General features: G+C 39.2%; 1 protein-coding gene across 6 annotated transcripts in view; it reads right to left on the bottom strand.

Annotated features, from left to right (window-relative positions):
• AFAP1 (actin filament associated protein 1) overlaps positions 1-24,138 on the bottom strand; it is a 121,487-nt gene that overhangs the window by 23,783 nt on the left and 73,566 nt on the right. For all 6 annotated transcript variants that reach the window (XM_055796488.1, XM_055796486.1, XM_005243070.3 and 3 more), the window contains 5 exons: positions 19,483-19,694; positions 16,284-16,463; positions 6,448-6,540; positions 4,828-4,912; positions 1,288-1,437 (listed from right to left, as the gene is read on the bottom strand). In XM_055796488.1, the coding sequence (XP_055652463.1) occupies positions 1,288-1,437; positions 4,828-4,912; positions 6,448-6,540; positions 16,284-16,463; positions 19,483-19,694 (720 nt within the window). The remainder of the gene's footprint in view (positions 1-1,287; positions 1,438-4,827; positions 4,913-6,447; positions 6,541-16,283; positions 16,464-19,482; positions 19,695-24,138) is intronic.

The raw sequence follows: 24,138 nt of genomic DNA, 5'->3' as shown, positions 1-24,138 counted from the left end.
CTGTGGTTAACATCTCACATAATACAGAATAATCAACCGAGTATGAGAGCCCGGAAGTTTGAGTTTTTATGGAAGCCAGATGCTTCAGACAATGCATCTGGCTGGACACAGCTTTTCCCAGCTGTTCTTTTGGTTGATAAATCACATCTGTACTTAGCTGATGTATAGACATATATACACACACTTATTTAATCAAAAATTGCTTATGTGAATGACTCCCAAAGTGTGACTTGAGAGCCACCTGTGATCTATGAAGTTCTCACTGGTGGTCCATGGATCTGCTTCTTTCACATTGGGCAAACATCTATCACACTTCATGCAGTTCTGCCAGCTGCTGCCTAATCACGTATTTTGGGGTTTCCCAAAGTTTTCCTAGTCAATTGAAGGGGAAAAGGCAAATCCAAATTCAGAATCTGGTGCAACTGCTTCACAGCTTTCTTTCTATGGAAGTTTTTTTTTGGAAGGGATTGGGAGAAGCGTGTGTTCAGCCTTATTCACATATGGAAGTGTTACCTAATACTGGAGCACCAAAAGGCAAACAGGAGAATGTAAATACATGGCATTGTTTGAAAATACCAGAGCTGTGAGGACATCAGCTAAGTGCATTGCACGAAGTCCTAAATTGTAAGCAAACTAACAACTAAGATACAAAACATAAGCATTTTCTGCATGCCTTTTTATATATTTCCTTGGTGCTGCCAAGCACTATAGCTGTCATATGGAATGATCAACATTAGAAGGTAAAATAGCTTATTAGAAATTTGTTACTTCATTCAGGATTTGCCCAATATTTTGCTTACTTTAGGAACCCACATTTTAACTCAAATTACTTTAGATGAGGCTAGTCAGCTGCTGTCTTGATTGCTATCCCATAAAACTTCAGTGTGATCCATCCTAAAAGACTTGATCCCTTCACAAGATCCTTCTAATTCCTAGCCTAAATTTAATTTCATAGTCCAGCCGACATTCATTTTATATCTATTTGTTTGAGAACAAATATTGTTCCTTTCAGATTTTTGTCCACACTTCTCTTCCCCCTCCTCTTTGCAAAGCACAATGACATTCCTTCTGAGCCTGGGCTACAATTTTATTTAAAATGTCAAGTTCTTTTAGTCTCTTTTCAAATGACAAGACTGTGATTACTCCTCTTTAAGTCTGAGTGCATCCTTCTGACGTTGGAAGAAGAATTATAGCAGTACAAGTAATTTTAGAAGAATTTCTAGGCTAGAATTTTGTTTTCTTTTAGTCACAATGTGCATTTAAGACTGAAGGAGAAAAATCACTTACCACATGTTGGAACATCTTCTTCAGCTGATGAGGTCTGCTCATCCGTTGATGGCTTTTTCTTTCCTAAACCAATGATCTTCGTTATTTTTTTCCCTGTTACTTTAGTCACAGTGCCCTTGGCTTCTGACTTTGAACTTTTTTTCCTCTTCACTGTTAAGAAAGCAAAAGTGTGTATTTTAGTGTGTTTAAATTAACCAATGAATAGAGAAAACCTGAATAAAAACAGTAGTTCAACCAAACTAGTGCAAGGTGGACATTTGTACAAAAGTTGCAGGCTGCAATGAGGTAAACATTAAATGCACTCCCTAATGCAGATGCCTACAAATAACCTCTGTGCTACAAAAGTCATGACATTCAGAAGGATTAGAAAAAACAAAAATCAAGCTTCTAATTTAATTAAATCCAATCAAGCTGCAAGTCTCTTTCCACAGCAGTCATCATCCAATTTATTAGCATGACTGAGGTACCTGCGTACAAATTTAGCTCATATACACAAGAATAAAAATCCAGCCAGATGATCCTTCGTTGCTCCTAAACACTTACCTCAAAATACTTTAACAATTAAGTACGCAACAGAGACAGAATATGCTTGCCTAGCGAAAATACCCCTGCCATGTACAATTAGGTTAAGGTATGTTATCACAATGGACCTTTTAGAAAAAGACTTATAAATTAACTACTAACAATTAAATTAGTGGGATCACTATAGGCATTCAATGGTTAGAATTTGGCACCTTCTGTGACCCTGAGGACTTGGAAAGAAAAAGCTCTACTGAAAAGTGGTATTTTGCTAACATCCAGTCTATGCTTTCATTAACTTCATATGATACTAGTAGTATTACAGCTTTGTGCACTGAGGCATCCTGAGCTGCTGAACTTAACATGGCAAGGACTATGAATACCATTTCTAAAAGTGCCTACATGACTATAATCTTAAAATTTTTTTTTACAAAAAAGTTTCTAAGATTAAACAGCATCAGAAAGACAGACCTTTCATTTACAAAAAAAAAACAACCAAAAAACAAATGAAATAAACTTTCAGAAATTGCATTCAGTGGCCTAATCTGGATTCCATCAATAGAATAACTGTCTCTCTCCTAACTGACAGGGCAGCAAAAATACCCATTAGCTTGCCCTGATACATGATTTTGATGAGAAATACATTTAGGATAGTTACTGAGCTGCTATAAATTTATCGCTTCGTTGCCCTTTGCAACAGGCGACATTTAGTCATTATGGACTTGTGTAAACTGAGGAAAAAAAGGACAAAATATTCATATAAGAAATGACTGTATGAATTGATGAACTGGGAAGAAGAATGCACAGAAAATATACACACAGGTTGGGGCTCACAATAGGGTATCTTATCATATTTAGCTTAATTGTTAGCAATCACGGAACATTATTTAGAAATTGTATCTGTGCCAAGACTGTACAAATCTGTCACCTGCTGCATGTGGTGCCGAAGGGGAAAGGCAGCTTTTCAGGCAAGGAGAGCTGTTCACCAGCAAACTCCAGCACAGCAATGCGCACGTGCAAGCAAAGGTCTAATTCTCTCTTCCTAAGGGAGCGGTGTTCACAACTTATATCCTGCTCTCTACACATGCAAGAAGCTCCCGTGTTCGAGGGAGGAAGGCTACCCAACCCATCTGTCAATGTCACCCCCTGCCCAGGGGATGACTGGAAGGCAGAGCCTGCCCGCAGACAGGCCTCCATCCCTCGCAGCACCAGCTAGTGACCAACTGTGGCTGTTGAGGGGGGAGGAAATGAAAAGCACTGAAAACAACCAGAGACCCAGAATAACTAATCTCTGAGACACAAGCCCAAAGGAATCATTCTTATGAGCATGAACAAACAGTGGAACAAGCCCATTTCAGTGGTTTTTTCTGGTTTTCTGTCCTATTTTCCTTTCACACCTTTTTATTCACACTGCAGAACTGAGAGGCAGCAGAAATAAGGCCTATGACTTAATCTTTTCAAATCTAAAGAATATACTGATTGCCTTACTGCTAGTGATTTTTTTCACAAAAGCCTTTTCTTTTCATTTCCTTCCCCAGAGCAAAATGAGCAGCTGGTGAAGAGCAGAGCCGAGGCTGGCTGGTGGGTGACAGCTGGAGGTGACCAGTTGCCAGGGTCTCCCTTCCCACATACTCCATTAAGTGTTTCCTATCCGTTGTTTAAAAAACCAGCGTAACTTCATCCAGAACCCCATAAAATGATGCCAGGGATATTTTAATCTCCTTGCAGTCAGTAATGCTAATTATTTTTATTTACTACATATTGAAGGCCATAATTTTCAAAAGCAACTAGCATTTTTAATTACCCTCCTTGGCATATCTAAGCTGGGCTGGCTTTCCAGTAGTGTGTGCTTCATCAACAAGCCTCCCGTGGGGCACCTGAGCCACTAGGCACTTTTGGCCATCGTGAACAACACAGCTTTTGGGTCACAGATGTTTCTCAGCAGGTTTCACAGAATGAAATGGTACCACACTTTTTGAAAGCTTAATAGAAGGTTTTATAGGGTGAAATCCAACCATGTACCACAACTTGTAGAAACCACGAAATCTGACATTGTTCCATAGTGTTGGGTATGTCAGAGATCTGTATAGTCAGGAAATGTTGGAAAACAATCCAGGGAGGAGATAAAGGAAATGAGTCAAAAGGCGAGACAGCGCTGGCACCAAGGCCAGTATCGACATTGTGCTCACTGCAGCTCACATTACATCTTGACAGCTGCAGAAAAATGTCTTATCTAAACGTACCATTGTTATACGGCAAGTTAAAGTCACAGAATTTCTTCTGATTTGGGGAGGAGGGAATGAAATGGGGAAGAGAGCACAACTCAGACAAAATTCCCTCTGAGTCTGGGATTTACTTTTGTCAGATTATAAGGACTACAAAACTTGCACAGCTCCAAAGTAGGACATGTAAAATTTTATGCATATATACTCACAAACTCACTGTTACTACAGGATTATATACATTTTAGTATGTTAATATAAGTAATCATCCACAAAAGTTTTTATATATATATATGTATCTGTGTATACACAATAAACTGTGTATATGTGTATACATACACATGTATGCATACATATATATATATAATATGCATAATTCTTGCCTTCTAGTATTCAATGATAGCTTTTTTGCTTAGAAGCTATACACCCACTATTTATGTTGCCACTACAGAGTCAGAGTTACTAAAAGCAATGGTTAGTTACCTACAGTACTCACCCAAGCTCTGAAAGACTATTTTTGAACACACAAAAGGCCAAGTCAAAATTTCTATATTCTGTTTCCTTATACTAATTATATTGATTTTACCTGCCCAATAACATCAAATGCCTTCTGTTACTGCAAAATTTTAAGGACTCACACTTGACATAATTCAACTTTCTAAGTCGAATTGAATCCTAATAAAAATTTTCAAAAACTTTACTGCTTGTTTTTAAAAGACAAAAGCCAGGTATTTCACTGCCTATTACTCCCTAGATGCACATACTATTTACATCACATATCTCTGGATATGAGACATACCTTGCTCTTTCCCATTGCACACGGTAGTGATGCCATTTTCCACAGCACCCTCCCCATCTGAGCTTGGCCTCTCAAATGACAGTTTCTGCAGGGGCAAAGAGATTAGTTGACATACAATGTTGGCACCTTTGCCAAATGAAGTGTCATGAGTCAATTTAAAAGTATGTTTACTATGAAGTAAAACACATTTCAAGCTCTCATCCACTCTGAAGACAAATAGAATATAGCAAAAATTTCAGTTCTAGAGGCTTTAGAAAAGCACAGAATAACAAAACAGGTCTAGATTTGAAACTGTAGTCAAAGAGTGAAATAATCATGATTCAAGACTTATTATTACACAATATATTTTAATGAATTTCTAGACTTTAAATGTTGCTGTTTGTTAATCTGCTAAGCAATGAACAATTCCATGGATCAGAGAAGAACAATTTTTAAATTATTTCTTTAAATAATACTTCATATATGCATTTACAATTACAACTTATAGAAAATAATGCATTCCTACAAGGTGCTTCAGTGCTTGAAATATGTGCAAAAAATTAAGCTTTTGAAATAGATTCTTTGCCATGATTATTCTGTGATGGTTGTGTATAAGATATGGGATGAAGAAGTACAGAGCTTGTGCCAGCATAGTTTTGGTAACCACATTACTCATGAGTGGTGAAGCCATGAAGATGTACAAATTATCACAAAAAGAAATGAATGACAAGTTTTGCTACACTTCTTTACAGCACGCATTTTAGAAAACAACAATTTCACGGCAGTTTCAGTTACTTTGTTAATACCGTAGCACGCAAACACAACAGGTTTTGCCTTGTGAAATCACAAGGCCTGAGCTGCTGTGGAACATGCCTTGCTCTTATCTTCCCAGGTGCAAAACAACACTACTGACAGCAGCGTCCTTCCACCACAGGGGTTGAACTTGCCATCAGGAACCTGGTGACAAAACCTTTGTCACTGGGACTTTTAAGCAGGGCCCGCAGAGGCATCTGCTCACATGGCTCCTTAACAGAACAGGGGCTTACATTGGTGCTGGTGATATGCTGAGAATTCCCTGAAGAGCAGCTCCCTCTCCTAATTCTTGCTTTCATATCCTGCTGAGTCAAGGCAGCAGAGACCACCACTGGAATAGCCAAGTTTCTGGATTGAGGCACAAACATTTCAAAGGGTCTGCCAAAACAGTGACCTCAGCGTGCCCCAGGAGCTCTTCAAGAACTAAATTCCCCAAAAGAAAAAACTTTCCCTTAAAACCCTTGTATAATCTTCGGCCATTCTTCCCTGAGAGTGGCATCCCTGCCTGTGCTTTGCACTTGACAGAGTACCACTGCAGCACAGCACACATATCACACCTGCTTAGCCTGTGCCCTTCTCAATGGCTGAAGAGAAGCTGCTAATGGACACGAGCCAGTCTGCCTGCCGTTTGTGACCAAATGAATACACGTGGCAGAAGTCTTACCTCTGTAGGATGTGTGCAGGTATCCAAACAAACAAAAACAACACAGGGATCAATAGTCTAAAACAGCAGTACAAGTCAGCAAGTATTTTACATCCAGTGTCTAGCAGTGCCTCTTTAATAAATAATCATAAGGGATTTTGCATTCATCATTTTGATCACTTCACCTTTTCTAGCTCCACCTTGTGTACTGGAGAACTCGACAACGGTCCATCAGAGTCTACAGCTCCTGTACAGTTGTTGCACACATCTTTTATAACCTTAGGAGACAAGGCAAAACTTATTAATTATTCATAAAATAAAAATCAGAGAAATTATAAACGAATGAGAAGGGACATGGGAAGGAGAAACACATGGGTGTGGTTTACTAGGCTGGCAGGTGTCAGGCAGGCTGCCACTGCATCAACTTCTCCACACTGTCTCCCCAATTCATTTCACATATGACCTGGAGGAGCATAATGTCTAGAGGTGGAAGGTTTCAGTTTCTAGACAAGCTAAGCTCCATGTCTCTCCTGAGTAAAGAAACCAACAGTGCTGCTGATTTCCATGTGCTACTTTTGCAATATGAACTCGGTTGACAGCACCAAATTAATTTCATTATGATGACAAAAAAGTGGGATTACATCCAAGGTCCTACAAGTCAAAGGACAAGAGTTTTGCATAATACACTACCCAGCTGCTCTTTTTTTGCTGTTGGAGAACTAATGAAGTGCTGATCGACTTACAGTTAATACTGCACAGTGGTATTTCGTGGCATTTTTGTACTATGCTTGCACACTGACATAAAGGAATAGGTCAAAGTAATTGTAAATGTTTCGAAGAAATGGGAATGGCACTGTCTGCTTTTAAAAAGTTACAGAAGAATCCAGAACCTAGAATTCACTGAGATTTTGATAGAACTTGAAGAACTTAAAAACCTGAAACTATATAAATGTAAAAAACGATGATGAGTAAAGACATTTGATAAATCCCCATGAATATAATTAAGTTTTTTATCTCTTGTGATGTTACCACCAGCCCATTATCAGTCTGTAATTGCTTGTGCTGATGAGAACAGGTCCCCACTCTCCATTCAGACTTGCACCGAGGGGGTGCTGAGCTCTACGCTGCTGATTACAGCCATGCAGCCATGCGAGGGTGGCACGGCCAAGCGAGCTAAGGCAGGCACCCAGCTCTGCTGGAAGCATTACCCCTAGACATGGAAACTTTCCCCTTTACATGTACATATATGTGTTTACATATCCAGCTCCTCCCTTTACACTGTTTACAGCAAGCCCAACTGGCAGAGAGGAGGATCCGGCCTGAGAACTCCTAGTTCCAGGGAAAACAGCCATCAGCTAACAGTCAAAATCCAGAGTTCTTTCAAGGAGAGGAAAAGCAAAACAATAAACAACGTCTTATTAGTTTCAAACTGAGCAATTTTGATGTGGAAGCTATTAAAGAGCTAAAGATGGCATCAAACAGTCCTTTCACAGCATTGAAGTTCCCTTTAACAGTAAAGCTAAACAAATCAAACATTTATGGCTTACAAAGACTCTATTGCTACAACTCATGAGCACATCATAAATTACAGGCATTATATGCCAAAAAAAAAAAAAAGAGCATCAGCCCCATTTTACAGATGGAAAAAGATAGATTAAATCATGCATTCAATGTCACTTAACAAAATCTAAGCAGAACAGGGAAATGAACCTATGCTTTTATTTCTGAACTAGTATCTTAAAACACTTCAGCATCCTTTCTTGACTGTCTACACTTCCCAGTATCTTGTCCCAGAAACATAAGCACGGTATTTCATGGAACTTAGTGTCCTTTGTAACAGAATATTTACATACATCTGCTATAGAGCATTTCCACCTCAGCATTAAACGTAGTCCTAAATTCCCCAAAAATCCTAAGATTTTTTTTTTTTTAATGTGTGTTGTTTTATTTTCACTTGCTGGTCCTCAGTACAGTGTCAATACACTGCTGGTTTCCTTCTTAGAGAAATGTGACCGTACAGTTTCTGGGAACATTCATTTCTGTCTCCTGCATGACCCTGATTCAATGGCTCATGTTTTCAGCATCTGCTCACACCACACAGTTAGTTAATTTTGGCAAAGGCAGATAGTAATGGGAGTTACAGACAGAACAGAGGGAAATGATTTGGCAGCACTAACTGAATAGTATGTGCAAAGTCATGCACTCAAGTAAATCCGGTTCTTATCATACCTCACATATTTAAGGAGAAGTTGAAGTGTTTAATTGGGTTGTAATTAATTCTAGATTTAAAAAAAGACACGCTATCAAATGGAAGTTCATGGCAAGATCTGAGGTGAATGCATATTCCAGGATCCAGCACTTCATCTGAGTTCAAGGGGTTCACTGGCAAAGACTCGTGCATCACCTTCTGTGTGCCATATAATTGTGTATGATGCACAGCATAAAAGTCATACTTCTACGGCTCACCAGGACGAAATGCCTTTAATATATAATGGTTGCCTGGATGCACTCTCTATAATTATGTTTGCAGACAGCTGCCATTATAAATGTGGTTTTCACATGCTTATAGCTTTAACTCAAAATTTTAAGGATAAAACATTCCACCGGTGTTGCCAACTTGCATAATTTCAATCACAAGACTCAGAGTTCTTGTGAATTTTTTCTATGTTCCATCTCCTGGAGTCATACGAAAATAAAAGATCACTATTTTCATTAAAAAACAGTTGTGAGTAAGAGTGAGGAAAGGAGGCCACCAAACTTATATCCATTGCAATAAAACATGTGAAAATATGAATAAATGCATCTTAATGGCTCCAAAACTAGAAAGCAAATAAAAGGAATCCACAAATGTGTTATTTTTAAAAAAATTGGCATAATCTGGAAGGATGTACTGAGAACACTTTGTAATGGCGCGAACTCCATTAATAGTTTCAGTTTTCTCACACATTAAAAAAGGGAAATCATTCTTTTTCTCACCACAAATGCCTTTGGACATTACATACACACACGGAGGGTTATCTGCCAGGAAAATCACACTGAGATCATAAACAGACTATTCAAATATTTTAAATATATGAAGACCTTTCATGTCTTTGGATAGCCTCAAATCTAAATAAATTTAAAATAATCTTCCATCATTCCATCACGAGAATTTAAAATACCACAATTACCATTACATACAATGTTACAATTAGCAGACTTCAGAACTGCCTCTTCCAAATGCAGACCTGGAAAAAGGTTGTGCAGCCTGAACTATATTATTATTCCTTATTTATAGAGTCATAGACTCATTTAGGTTGGAAAAGACCCTTAAGATCATCAAGTCCAACTGTTAACCCAGCACTGTCAAGGCCGCCACTAAACCATGTCCCTAAATTCCACATCTACCCATCTTTTAAATACCTCCAGGGATGGTGACTCCACCACTTCCCTGGGCAGCCTGTTCCAATGCTTGAAAGCACTTTTGGTGAGAAAATGTTTCCTAACACCCAATCTAAACCTTCCCTGGCACAACTTGATGCCGTTGCCTCTTGTCCTGTCGCTCGCTACTTGGGGGAAGAGACCGAACCCCACCTCACCACAACGTCTTTTCACGTAGTTGTAGGGAGCGATAAGATTCCTGCCTTGAGCCTCCTTTTCTCCAGGCTACCCCCCCACCCCCACCCCCAGTTCCCTCAGCCACTCCTTGTAAGACTTTTTCTCTAGACCTTTATAGAAAGGTCCTAAATCCCCAGCTGGATCAGGATATACACCAGTGTATCACATTGAGCTCAGTGACACGAGAAGCAGAGGAAATAATTTGCAAGTAGAAAGCTGGAAAGATTCCCTGCCCTGAGTGATTGACAATGACAGGTGAAGTCAGTAGAATTTCTGCCACGTGGTGTGTCTGGAATACTTCTCTCTTCAAAAATACCTTACTAACATTTACTATAAAACTTTCATACCTGCACTCACCTACAGATTGCTATGATTCTTTTATCTTATTTTAAATGACACCAGGGCTGGAAGCAAAATACTTGCCCTATATTTATTCTTTCATGCAAAGCCAGAAGAATCAAATCAGATTTTTCCAGCTACCTTCAAAGATCGAAGCTTCAGATACAAAGCACAGGCTATGCAGTAACATCAGAAAGCTAGCTGCTGGCCAGCCAGACCCTGACACACAGAAACCCTACAAATTCTAAGTAAAAGTACTAAAATTGTAGATGGTTCTTTGTTGATCTCCTTGGGACCTGATAAGAGATAAGACTGAAAGCTGTCCTGTGTCTGAGGAGCTTGCAGACCTCTCTCCTGGTGGATACCATGTGATAAGCTCAGGCTGCAGGTTGTGCTTACCACAGGATTACAGCATCTCATCTTGTCTCGTGTTCTCATGAAATTTACAGAGAACGCTTTCAGTATGATTGACTTCAAAAGCGATTAGGGAGAAAGCTGATGGCCTGACTGCCCATTTGCTTCACTTCCACGTATAACCAGGCTAGAAATCCATCCAGCCCACCCACCCCATCACTCCCATCTACCCACATTTTGCAGATACAAGAATTACTAGAAATGGGATGGACTATATCCGCTGTCTCTGCTGCTCAATTTTGAAGACAGAAATATGGTAAAGCTGAAATCTGCTTATGCACAACACAGCAGAGCGAAAACAGCTTTTCTTCAGATGCAACTCAGTATTGCTCACTCCTGAAACACTCATTTTTCAGGGCTAGAGAAGTACTGACTTTCTGTGACTCTTCAACGTTTTGGCATGACCGAACTCTTACTTTCTTTCTCTTTTGAACCCCTGCACACTACATAGGTTAGTGTCAATCTCCTCCTCCTTAAGAGAGCACTGCAATTCTCTTAGCATTTTGCAGACAAGAAACACCGCAAGGAATTTACCTAGATAAATTAGAGGAAAAGCAGAAATTACTGACATCGTAGCCTATGCTTTAAGTTTCAACAAGAAACCCCCTTTACATTCTGTAGTGGAAAACATAACTGTCATGCATCCCTCAGGCTGAAAAGATTCATCTTTTTTCCTTATTGCTGTTTGTCTGAGCAAAGTGGGGATGAGATCCTAGCAGACTAGCAGCCAGCAAGCCTATCTTTAGCGCATGTATATCCCCTTAAAAATACTTTTCAGACTTATTTATCCAAGGAAACCCCTATACCATTTCTCCTGTGTTACAACCATGAAATCTGCTGCTATATATGGCCATTGGATGGGGCAGAGCCCCGGGACAGAGGTTCTGGGTGGCTGGGGAGGGAGCCTGGAGGCACTGCTGCCACAAGGGCAGAGGTACCCTGCACAAGGGGACACACATCCCCAGCCCAGGTGGTGCAGGGATGCAGACCACACTTTAGACTGTAAATCTGAGCTAGGTATGATTTAAATAATTTTCCATCCAAAGCTGTGAGTAGGAGAGAGGAGGAATAGTATCTAGTCGTGAAAGCAGGGGACCAAGTCTCAGCCCTCCTTGGTTCTGCTACAGCTTCTATTCCTTATTTTAGCCAGAAACCTAAAGAAAACTTACAGCTGAGAAAACAAGCAAATAGGATGTTTGTGTTCTGGATTAATTGGTGTGGTTTTGATTGGCTTTTTTTTTTTTTTTTCATTTACACATGCATCTGTTTTTTTAAGTAATGCATCGTTTACTGTGGTGCCGGTCACCCACCACCACCCCCCGGTTCCCAGCCAAGCTGGGGTCCTCTGGCTCTGTCAAAGGCTGCACGGCTCCCATATGTCAGCTCAGTTCATCCCATCTCCAGGTTAAGTCCTCAACAGCCCTTACACACACGCACTGACCTCGCTGTGATTTGAATCAAGGTATCTAACACCACCTCTTTGAGACAACAGGGGTGTAAGTCCTGGGAGGTTTAATTTAGTTTGCAAAGCCTTCACCGCTGGTGATGACATGAGGTGGAAAAAGAACAGCCTGACTGTCTTGGGACCCAGTATGTTCCTGACATTACTTACCAACTAACAAATGCTATACGGAAATCACTTGTACTGAGCACACATCCCCAAACACACTTTCCCCACTCAGCTTTAAGGTATGGTCATTCAGCAGCTGACTCTACTCAGCTACAAAATGGAGATAATAACCTCTTTGGGGAGCATTACTTAAGCCAAGAAAGTAACATTTGAAGTGTTTTGAGATCTCTGGCTGGAAACTCCCACAGAAAGTAAGACCAGCCACACAGTGTTTACAGCTACAAGGTCAGGTTTTTGCAGATTTAAACTGGTAGAAGAGCAGCTCTGTCAGTAGTTTATTCTTCTTTAAAACTCAGTCCACATTAAGACTGGAGCCCAGAAGTTACTTGACTCCCCTCACTAAGCCCAGGGCAGTGAAAAAAAAAAAAAATGTTTTCAAGGACTTTTATGAGAGACAACATGAAGTTATCAGAGATGGAAATTGAGTAGGACAACTGGATTAAGAATTCTAGGAGGAGTGTTGCAGGGTCTCTGGATGACTGGATATAGTCACAACCTTGACTTTCTTCTCTCTTCAAGGCAAAAAAACTTTCTTATCACAAGTTCAGAACTGACTGAACATTGTCACAATGACAGATGAAGAAATGTCTACTTATGCCTGAGAGATTCACTGCTCAATCACAGACCCTCAGCTGAAGGGACTGCTGCAAAATGGCTGCACGCTGTAAAACGAAGAAAAGTTAACAAAGGGTGCCTAACGTCAGGGAAAATGAAAATCAAGGCCAGTACTCCAAAACGATAGATCACCTCTCATGCGTGATACGACAGAAATACATTTTTGCTGGAGGCAATGGTAAGACGAAGAGGTGGCCTTGGGACCAGCCACTACCACCATTTTCTTCTTCTACTGGTCTTCTACAAAAGGCTACTTCAGAACTTAATTTCTTTGGCATCCATGTATTTTTAATATTGAGAGCAGTTTTCTGTGGCCTGGCCTGAAGGTCCTGCACACAGAACGCATTCATCTGTATGAATGAAGTCACTAAACAACCATCTTGCAATGTCATGTTCTTAGTAGTCCTATTTTTCCCATAGCATTTCTCAGGGATGCTGACAAGTAAGCACAGCTTCACCAGTCTGCTGGACGTGCCGAGACAAACAAGTAGATTTAAGACCTTACATGATGACAAATGCACAAAAGTGCACACAGATGCACATACACTCAAGCACACATGGAAAAAAGCTCATCTTTGGGTCAGGGTGTGTAACTGCACACACTTTTTTCATGTACATTTTTGTGGGAATGTTTTAAAACTCAAGGATGGAAAATTTGACCACTTTCTGTTGCCCACCGTATTACTGCTATGATCTCAGCTCTAGCCTGAATTTGTACTAGTTATGCTCCTTGCTCTGAAATCGACAGGCTGTTTGGGGACATCAGCTATCTTCTTTTCATCAAGCATTTGTTAGCTGGTAAAGCTGAAACTCCCTTTGTGGTTTCCAGTCTAGACTTTAATCTGCACTAGGTTTATCAGCTGGGCTTTTTTGGTGTCATCTTTATGAAACAGGGCTAAAATATTCTCCATTTATTTTGCACTTGCTTTCCAACAGGCATTTTAAAATTATTTACTTAAGTAAATCTATTTTATACCGGTAACATTACATTAAAAAAACAATAATCTGGTTTAGCTTTCATGGGAAAATCTAGCCTCCAACTAGAGGCTCAAGAGTAAAGCTTTAATTTGACACTTATATATGAATTCATGAGAACTGGTTGCTCCTGAGTGATAACCTAGCTCCACTGGCATGTATTGGTACAGCATCTTTGACAGAGAAGGCACCTTATGATTTACAAATGTGGTTGTGGTGACCCTTCTTACTGTCCATCTCTGAATCTGCCTATTTTATTAACTACAGAAGTCACACACAGCTGAGAGAGTGGTGGGGAGGACCCCGGCCCTCTGAGTGACAGAACCACTTCTCCCAAGACAGTTTGATCTCCGTCTCCATATAGGAACTTCCTACACAAAGCCACATATGATTATCAGAAGCTCATTTTACGGCTTGAATGAGCAAAAAATAATTATTTTCGTAATAATAAAAACAAGCCTCAATTTTTGCTACATTTTAAAAAACATAAAAAGCAATGTGTTTTTCCACAAAAAGCTATACTTCTTGAAAACACTGCAGCTGTAGCAAGAGCTGCACAGACCACTTTTGGCTAGCTGTTGGATCAGCAGTTTGTACTGCACAGAACAGAGAGCTGCGGCAGCGCTGAGCACTTGGAAGTTGAGCATACAGCAGCACTGCCATGTACCTGAAAGAGGTTTTTTATTAATAGGGAGTTTTGCAGCATGAAGGAACTGAATAAAGTGCTGTCAGACTGTCTCCAAATGCTTTGCAGATACCGTATTGCCTGGCCATTCACCCTTGGCACACACAACTTCGTTAACATGCAACTGTACAATGTATTTATTTATTTATTTATTTAAAATAATAAATAAATGGAAGGAATAATAAAGGAATGCATCTGGGATATGGAAAAATCTAGCACTGCTCTGTCTGCCTGCCTGCCTGTCTGCTTTATGCACAATTTAATAAAGAAAAAGAAAATTATTTTAATGAAAGTCTGCTAAATGCCAATCAATTCAGCATTACTAAACCCATGTTTAGAACAACACAGGAAATCACGGTGCAGTTACTATAATCTAATTACAGCAGAATTCCCTTGGAAAAAGAATATGACCTATGAACTTCTTTCATTCCAATCGGTGTTTTTGAAACTCTAGGTGAGCTAGTGGGGTACTTGGATGGTTCTAAATTTTAAAATTTAAAACAAAATATGGATGTTAGAAGAAGCCTAACAAATACATGGCTGTGATTAGCTTCTATTAAAAAAACAACAGAGGGTGCCTTTTTGAACCTAAGATACAAACTCACAGTCAAAACCAAACACACACAGAGACACAAACCGCAAACCCCCAAAAGGTATATTCTAATAATGAAAACCAGGAAATTACAGATTAATTTTCCATTTAGTAAATTACCCCACAGCAGAACTCATACCTCTTAAGCTGCATTTTATGTCTCTCTCTTATGCAGAAAAACAATCTGCCATCAGGAAATTCCTGTGTGTTTAATTTGATTGTATTTGGAAAAATACAATTTATTCTTAGAAAAATAAGCACCATATAAGGTCAGATCAGAGCACAGCATGGAGAATGCCTCATGAGTCTTATGCTTTCAGATTTCTACATGCATTTAAAACGCTGGATCTCAAGGTCTTGAAACAAGCTACTGAAACAGCAGTGATAGTTTCCCACACTGCTTCACTGACCTCCACGTTTGAGACTGGCAGAGTCCAACATAAATACTAGTAATCTGGTTAGGATCTAAAACTGCAGCCCTCACGCTGGGATTTTCCACATTTGCAGACACTAAACAGAAAGGAGTGCAAGATGATAAAACCTCATTTCTCAGAAGTCTGTACTTCCAGAAAAAACCATAACAGATGATAACGCTGCTAAACCAGGATTAGCAAACTTGAATTGACTTCAGGAAGCTGAAGGCTATTTCTGCACGCAGAGCAATTCAAACAGGTATCTTCCCAGATACCCTTCTTTTTGAAAAAGTAACTATGACACTGGTATCCCAGTTTTTGCAGGGTAGCTTACAGCAGCTAGGCATCTATACCACTTCCAAAAAGCAACCTGGGTGCCAGCCCCCTCCACCTTAGGGAATTTGAACCTCCAGCTCATTATCAGTGTGTCCTAATCACCAAAGCTTTCTGGAACACGAGCTGGAGATGAAGCTGGAAGGGAATTTGCCACTTCTGTCGATTCCAGATTACTGTGCAATTAGCAGCAAAAACCACACGCAGCAGCAACACCTGCGTTAACACTGAGCTGCCAGTCTGCCTGAGGAGCTGCTCCGGGACCTAAACATTAAGTCTGTATTTCTGCAGTCATAAATTACATAGGATTGAAGTGGGCTCAATTTGCCTGAAAACTGCTGTCTGTATCTCAGTTTTTAACAGCAACTGAGAAGGCAGTGGAAGCGCTTTGTGAGTGGAAAAGCTCCCGGTCAGAAATGCCCCCTTACCTTTAGCCACTGTTCCGCCTGCTCTTTGCTCTGCACTGCCAGAACCAGGGCATCTGCTCCTTGGTGTGAGATTTTCAGCTCATGCTTCTTCTTTTTGCTGTCTTTGGGAATGTATGTGATACTGCAGTCATTCAGGAGCAGTTCCATCTGGGGCTGCTGGTCCTTGGAACTTTTGTAACACTAAATAAATGCAAAGAAAGTTCAAAAGTTAGATATAACTTTTCTGAACCTTGGGGGAAAGCTGTTATTATATGGAAACGCTGTTTTTTAATTTTAATGCTTTTCACACATCCCTTTACCTCATACCACAGAGTTCAGCCAATGCCAACTTTGCATTTCTCCTTCTCATCCCCTCTGTAAAAGCAGAATTACTTCCAGACTGACATTGACAGACTTCTTCTATTGCAGGACAGGTAGAAGATATAGAGAGCATTAAGCTTCTCTATGTTATCCTTATGACTCAACCTTGACCTTGATCAGGTAGGAAGAGGGAGATATAGGGTATCTGTTCACAGAATAAACTTGTACAGTTAATGACTTTAAAGCCCAGATGTTTACCCTGCCCTCCATCAACAGCCCAGCACACCAAGGCAAATCTACATCAGTGCCTACACACTGCAGCTGCAGGGGCAGTGGCACATGCCTCGCTCAGCTGTTCTTTTTCTTCAATATTGCCACAGTGTGGAAAGGGGGCAAAGCCCCACTTTTTCAGCTAATACAGTTTAATAGTCATTGCACGAAGCTGCATAAATCTCCATGTTAGTTTACTTTGTAAGCTCCTGACTAAAACTATATGACTTACATATATGTATATGACGATGTTTTTTTCTCTCATTAGTAAATGCTGTCAATTAACAGCCATTTCATGCTGGATCACTGGTGACCTGCTCTAAGTTTGCATTGGTGATCTAAAGGTGAAGGGTTCCACGTTGCATCACTTGTCCTATAAGACCCTAACCCTATACCCACCTTCCAACACATCAGGAGAGCTGAGGTTCCTAAAGCTGTCATAGTGCCAGACTACAGAACGTTTAACTGTGTATATGAACATCCAGTTATTTTATATATTTATGTAAATTGGGCTTTCACTCTTACAAATAAGCACGAAGGCTAAGAAGGTATCTGATTATAAAGAGGTATCTGATAATAAAGAATGTATCTGATAATAAAGAAGACTAATTATTATATGCATACATAGAGTATAAATGAGAACAGTAAAAAGCACAAACTTTTGCATGTCTGTAGCAGTGTTCATGTCATGATGCAACTGTCAGGAAGACAGTAGCTGTTAAAAGTATGTTATAAACACTGTAATTTATGCTGAGTAAATACAGCTACTCTAAACCAGCCTCTGCAGATCACTCATAATCTTCATTCCCTCTCCAAAGTCCATTAACTCAAAGTTTCCCTAGCTTGGTCACAGATTTTAAGTTTGTAACATTAAAAAAATATTGTTTTCAAGCTATGAAATCTTGAAAACATACAAGACTAGTCACTTGAAGCAGCAATAAGCAGCATAGAATTCCCTTTATATTCATTTAAATATTTTAATTACAAATATACATCACTAAAACTGAAGTATCTATATATTAAAGACTAAGTAAAAACAATTCCCTACAAAAACTGATTTCTAATGTCTAATTCTAGTTAAAATATTTTGGTTTTATGATGACAGTTGCATTTATAACACAAGCCATTACTAATCCCTAAGAACATATATTTGTTTTACTTGCATATCTCATAAGTTAAATGTCTAAGTCCTCCTTCAAACAATAAACCAATCTTGTGTAACTTGGTATTAGACTCCTATTGTGATTTTTATTTTTTTAATCCCCATTACAGAATTACTGAAAAACAGTCCCTATAAGGAAATTAAAACCTTTTCAGACCACACATGTGGCTAAAGGAAATGAAAATAGAAAAAATAACATATTTCTACACAAAACAACAAACATAATTGTAGAAGAAATATTGTGTGACTTCAGAGAAAAATCTGACTCCCTCTTTCTGTCTTTTTCTTCAAGCTATTATCAGACAGTCCTGAAATTTGGTATGATCCTGATATATGATGCTAAAAATGTGGGCTAAGGATAATGGCATTATATCAAAATATATAATAAAAACTGAATCAGGATTAACATTCTAGTCAACATTTAAACAGAGGACAATACAAAAATTAAATCCTCAGTAACCACTGAAAACTGGCAAATTCATTCAAGCTGTATTTTCAGAAACCTCTACTTCATACCCTGCTATTCTCTATACTGCCATAAGCAAAAATATACTTGGGAAGTGAACACACCTAAGCTACATTGTGCCAGTGTAGAATGCTGAGGTTCTACAGAAAATGTTCTATCACTTGTTAATCAGCTTTTAACATTTGTGATACTGCAGTAATTATTAGTTACATGATTAGTAACAACTGTTGGAAGCACCAGACAGGAAGGTAGGGAGTGCTTAAGACCCCAACATATTTAGTACTGTAAGTATTAGTTCACTTATAATGACACAGAAATAAGTGTTCCCCTCTATTAGGCTCTCTTTTGAGAAAATAAAAATATATCAATCGCCAGATAATTATAATTTACTAACTTACGCAATCTTTTTCTGGTGCCTCCAATCAGAAAGAAACATAACAGATTTGCTTAAGGAACAAATACATCCACTTGTTTCTTTCCTTTCTATAATGCAGCTGTGCATCATGTGAATACTGCATCTGTAATTACCGCAGAACAGATGGCAAAGGTTTAGTTTAAAGTGTATACATTACCACGGCATATGCTGCCAAGTGAATTCTCAGCCTAACAAGGAACTTTTCTCTCCAGCGGTCTGATCCAACAGTTCATATACAAAGCTCCCTATGAGTTTTTTTGTCCGCAGGGAATGAAAGATTGGATTTACAGTTTCAGCAATTTTTTTTCCAAATTAAATATGTCAGAAGATAACAGGCCAGGCTTTCTTTCTAGTGTCAGGGAACTGCCTGGGTTTAAGTTTAAGTGCAATAAAAATCAAAGTTCCAAGTGGCTAAAGGATACACTTATAATTTCAGTGCTTCTCTGCTTCTTGGGTAAATCATGACCAAACTCTTTGGTAAGGCCACTGTTTGCAGAACATATTCCAAAACCCAGATTCTTGTAAAAAATAAGTACATCATCTAAAAGGTACAAAGAAAATATAGCTAGATAAAAATAAAAATTACCAGTAGTTTGTTTTCTTTGATAACACACAGTAGTTTGGTCCATTGCCCAAATCGTTTCTTTCTAAGGAGGAAGGCACAGATTTTGGCATCCTTCACCAGATCCATAGAGGCCTCCTCAGAAGGCCACTGATGTCTCATTTTCTTCCCCTTTCCATCCTCCTCCTCTTCATCGTAGGATTCGTAAGAGCTGCTCATAGCATCTGAGTCATAATCTTTAAGAAAAGCATGAAAGTGTCAAATTAAAACATTATAGCCGTGAAGCATACTGAAATAATGGAAAATATCAACAGGGTACATTTTAAGTTAAGGCTTTTGAAAGTCAGCCACGAACAAATTACTGTCTCAGTGCTTAGAAGTATCAATACATTAAGTTAATTGAATAAGATGCTGCTCCATTATGAAACTTTATAGAAGACCCATACTGACACCATGGGGATTTTAATTGAAAGAATAAGCTGGCAATACATAGCTAGAATTTTAGGTAGTGTTTTATTAACTTCGAAATACTATTTGGTAGATACCTTCATCTTTTGTAATTCTTTTACACGGAAACATCTTCATCTTGCCCTATCACATAACACAAAATGTAGGCTCAGAAATGTCAGTATTAGTACAGCATGTTAAGAAACAAACACTGAATATGATGAAGGTCACAAAAGTACATCACAGGGCATTATCTACCTATCATAACACTTCATATAATTCTCAAATACAGCACCTGCACTGATACAATTAACGCTGAATAGACAATGCTGTTCCTTGAACTCTAGATTCTGCTGGAGTCGAAGGCTTTCTGCCAAAATAAGGTTTGTTATGTGCTTTGCCTAAAATCCTTAATCCTGCTCCCAGTTTGGTGATGGAATGGCATGATTCCTTTTTAATTAAACAGTTTGCTCAGGCTTTCCATTTTCAGTGATGCAGTCAGCTCCAGCAGTTCCCTCAACTACAAACCCAATTTGCCATTGTCACAGAACCCTCTCTTCCACCATCCATACTAATTTATTTCTTTGTGTGGGTATGTAGATAGAAAGCCCTTCAGATAATAACACCTGAAGGCATGACGGCTATCCACTGGCACATGCACCCGTGGAGGAAAATTGCTTGGAATATTTTTAACAGCTGAAATTTCATCTAAACATTTCAAGTAGACTTTGATATATTTTTAGGCCAGAAGTTGGAAGAAAATCTCTCATTTGCTTTAGCTGGGTATTTAGGACACTGTTGGGAGGTAGGAAGGAGACCTGGGACAAATGGGAAGAGGACAAGAGAGTGGATTGCTGGAAAGCTCATTCTACGTCAGCTCCTCCCTACGTGCATGGCCAGAATGGGATATAGCCAGACCTCACATCTCCCGAACAAGACTAGATATTCCAATCCAATTTGTGGTTTCACAAAAGCGTACAAAACAGTGTATCTTCATCGCAAAGTGAAATGAAAACAAAATTTGAAGGTCTGGAAACTTTTTTTTTTTTTTTAATTAAATTGAATTGCCATCTTCTGTCAATTCCATGGCGCATTTGGTTTAGGGCAGCTCCACGTGAGCAACTGGTAAAAGCCTCAGATGATTGTCAATGGGAAAACACTACACTTTTTCACTTGCATTATAAAAATCAAGAGAAAGATGGAAAATTTTGTTAGATGTTTAAGCTGACAGACTGGGAAACATTAATTTCAGAGTATTTATTTTTGCGTATTTGTTTAAAAGAATGTGAATGATTTAGTAGAACTTGCCACTTCATCTCTTCTTTCTTCCTCCCCATGAAGCAGGAAAACGTCCTGAAGAAAAGCCTGTCAAAACCAGAACCAAACCAAAACCTTCTCCCCGCTCCCCCAACCTCCTTTTGGAGTGGCTATCCACAAACTTCACACAGAAACACCAGGAAATGCTTGAGAGCTCATGGACCAGTCTCAAGCACACAGCAGCATGCCAATCTGTTCAAAGCCAATGATTCATGTGGTGTCATGAAGATGTAAGGTCTAGTCATTAAATTAGTGTCTTCAAGAAGGCCTTCTCCCAAAGACACAGGCTAAGGGACAAGCTGCCATAACCTAAAGTTGCTGTCTCTCCGAGAACTTCATCTTTTAACTCCTCCTTTTCCTTTTCCAAAGAGAAATATTTAGATGCCCATAACCTCCTCAGCCCTTTCCTGAATTTAGTACTGATCCTTGTTGCAGCTGTGCCACACTGTCGCAATGTTCACCTTGACGTTTGCTCCTTTTCTATGAGACTATTTTACCTCATTTGTGATTTTCTTCTAGTCTTGGCAATAATAGTATTCTGAAACTTTTTTTTTTTTTTTTTAAGGTAAGAAGCAGAAGTCACTACTCATATCTTGAGATATGGAAATACTACTCTGTTTGATTTTTTTTGTTTGTTTTCTGTTTAATTACTAATAAGATATTTGGTCCAAAACTGCAGGAGTGTCTGGGGGCTAATTTTCATCAGATCAGCTGGAAATGTGACTGTACAGGAGGGACACTCCCCAGTATAGCCTTCCCAAGAGAGTGGCACTGGATCATTTTTCTACACCCTGAGTAAACGCTGGAGAAGGGATGTTTGCATGACAGAGTCAAAGACTTTTCTATCGGAGGTTGGTCTATCAAATATGCCTTCCCCATCTGCATTTTTAAGTGCATCAATCAAAAGGATGCAAAAACTGAATCTGTTTTAACATGCTGGTTTTCCTTCTTCTTTAGGACATGGTTTAGCCTTTTCATATTGCAGAAAAGAAGGTTTCACCTTGGATAAATTTACCAGTCATCTATTTGCCATATATCAAAAAGTTGTTTTGCTACTTACCATGAACCCCATGGAATAATCTCGGCTTCTTTTCAGCAAAATTAATGGGTTAGATCATTGCTTTTTTCCTCACAACAATAATTTTTTTTCTTACAGCATGTTTTACCAGTTTCAAAAAGATTAATTGTAGGATGTCCTGATTCAGACTTCAAAGTAGAGATTGAAATTCTGTATATTAAATATCCTACAGGTACTTCCTATGTGGCTCACGTGCAGTCCAAGTGCAGATTTCGTGTTAGCCATCAATTGTATGATCAGCAGGGGGACTCGGCTGGCACAGCAGTTGCAGGTTCATCCAAATATCTGTTTATAGGAGGATGAAAGCCAACAGGAGCTGCTGAGGTTCCCACCCTCTAACGGGATCTCTGGGGACCTGCTGCCATATCCTGCCCATTAACTGTTCCTCATGTTTCTTCTCTTTCTGGTTTGTGGGACTCTTGGCCAGAAGAAGAGTTTGCTGTGTGACTCACACCAGGAAGGATGACCACCTTGGAGCACTCCTATCATCCTGGCTGAGACTCTGTGGCTCTTTGCCACAACCCACCTCTACTCTTTGTTTCTCCAGACTGCTGCACCATACCCAAAACAAGGCTTTTGGGCTCTGAGACACAAACCAGGACGCTTAGAAAAAGTGAAAAATGCCTTTCCAAAACCAAGTGGCTTTATTCAGCCTATTAAAGCCTGAGACTCTGGATGCACTGATACAACACTCCAATGCTGTTAATCTCCTTTTTTTTTTTTTTTTTTTTTTTTTTTTAATCTTCTGCATTTTCTGATTGCTCTACCTTCTTTTGACACTGCCTTTTCACCCTTCACCAAAATTTTCCACTGTTAAGGGGTGAAAATCACATTACTTGTAACAGCATATTCCAAAGATTAGTCTGTAATAATTTAGGCACATTGTGCCGACCAGGAGCTTTTAATAAAGTGAGAGTTATCAGACAAGGCATATACAGCCTTGTTTTCATCTACCTGCAAGTGTTTGTTTGCAGATTACAGGGATCTGGGGAAGTGACGGATATTTCATTCTCTGGTATGTAAGCCTCCTTGCTACTGACATTACAAAAATATCCATAGGCATATAGCCCAACAGTTGTTTAGCAGTTTATTCTTGCTTCTTTTAGTGCTTCTTAAGGTCTTCTCTATCTCAAACAGGCAAAACAGCTAACGCTACATCTTTGGTTAATACACTGCTTCGGTGGCTTGTTTTAATTATCACACAACTGGATTTAGTGGAAGTTTTGCTTGAGTGGAAATATATTACTAATGGCACAGCGAATTTAAAAGTAATTTAATTACCAATGAAGAGTGGAATACTTTTAACACAAATTAAAAGGGATGATAAGGAGTTCAGGACCTAAGGAAATATAGCAAAATCACAGCAAGTGAGATGGTAAGTTACACTAATGGAGCTTTAAATGCCTGGATATCGGTACTTAAATTACGGAATTTAATCAACTTTTAAGGCTGACATCCTAAATATTTTTATGGATTTGGACGGCTAAGTACAGTAAGAAACCAGTTTCATATTTTGTCTGGTTTTTTCCCTAGATGATCCTTTAGTAGTGCTATTAATATTTGTACTATTAATATTTTTCTGCCTAACCATGGCTGCTGTTTAATGACAAAACACAAATCAGCAGTTCACTGGATTACAGGGTGTAGCAGGACCACCCTGCAGCATTTCAAGGGAGGAGATGAACAGAGGAGTGATGTTGCTGCTCTGCTAAGACTGTATTTTCCTTCACTTGCTCTAAAGTATATTAAATTCTTTCTTACTTTTCATTTCTTAGGTAAATTCTGAGCTGCCAGATAACCTCAGTTTGTGCAACATACAAACAAATAATGTTCTAAGG

The sequence above is a fragment of the Falco peregrinus genome, chromosome 2 (assembly GCF_023634155.1).
Source record: "Falco peregrinus isolate bFalPer1 chromosome 2, bFalPer1.pri, whole genome shotgun sequence".
Classification (NCBI taxonomy): domain Eukaryota; kingdom Metazoa; phylum Chordata; class Aves; order Falconiformes; family Falconidae; genus Falco; species Falco peregrinus.
The sequence above is the reverse complement of the archived record's forward strand: the minus strand, read 5'-3'. Positions and strand labels throughout refer to the sequence as shown.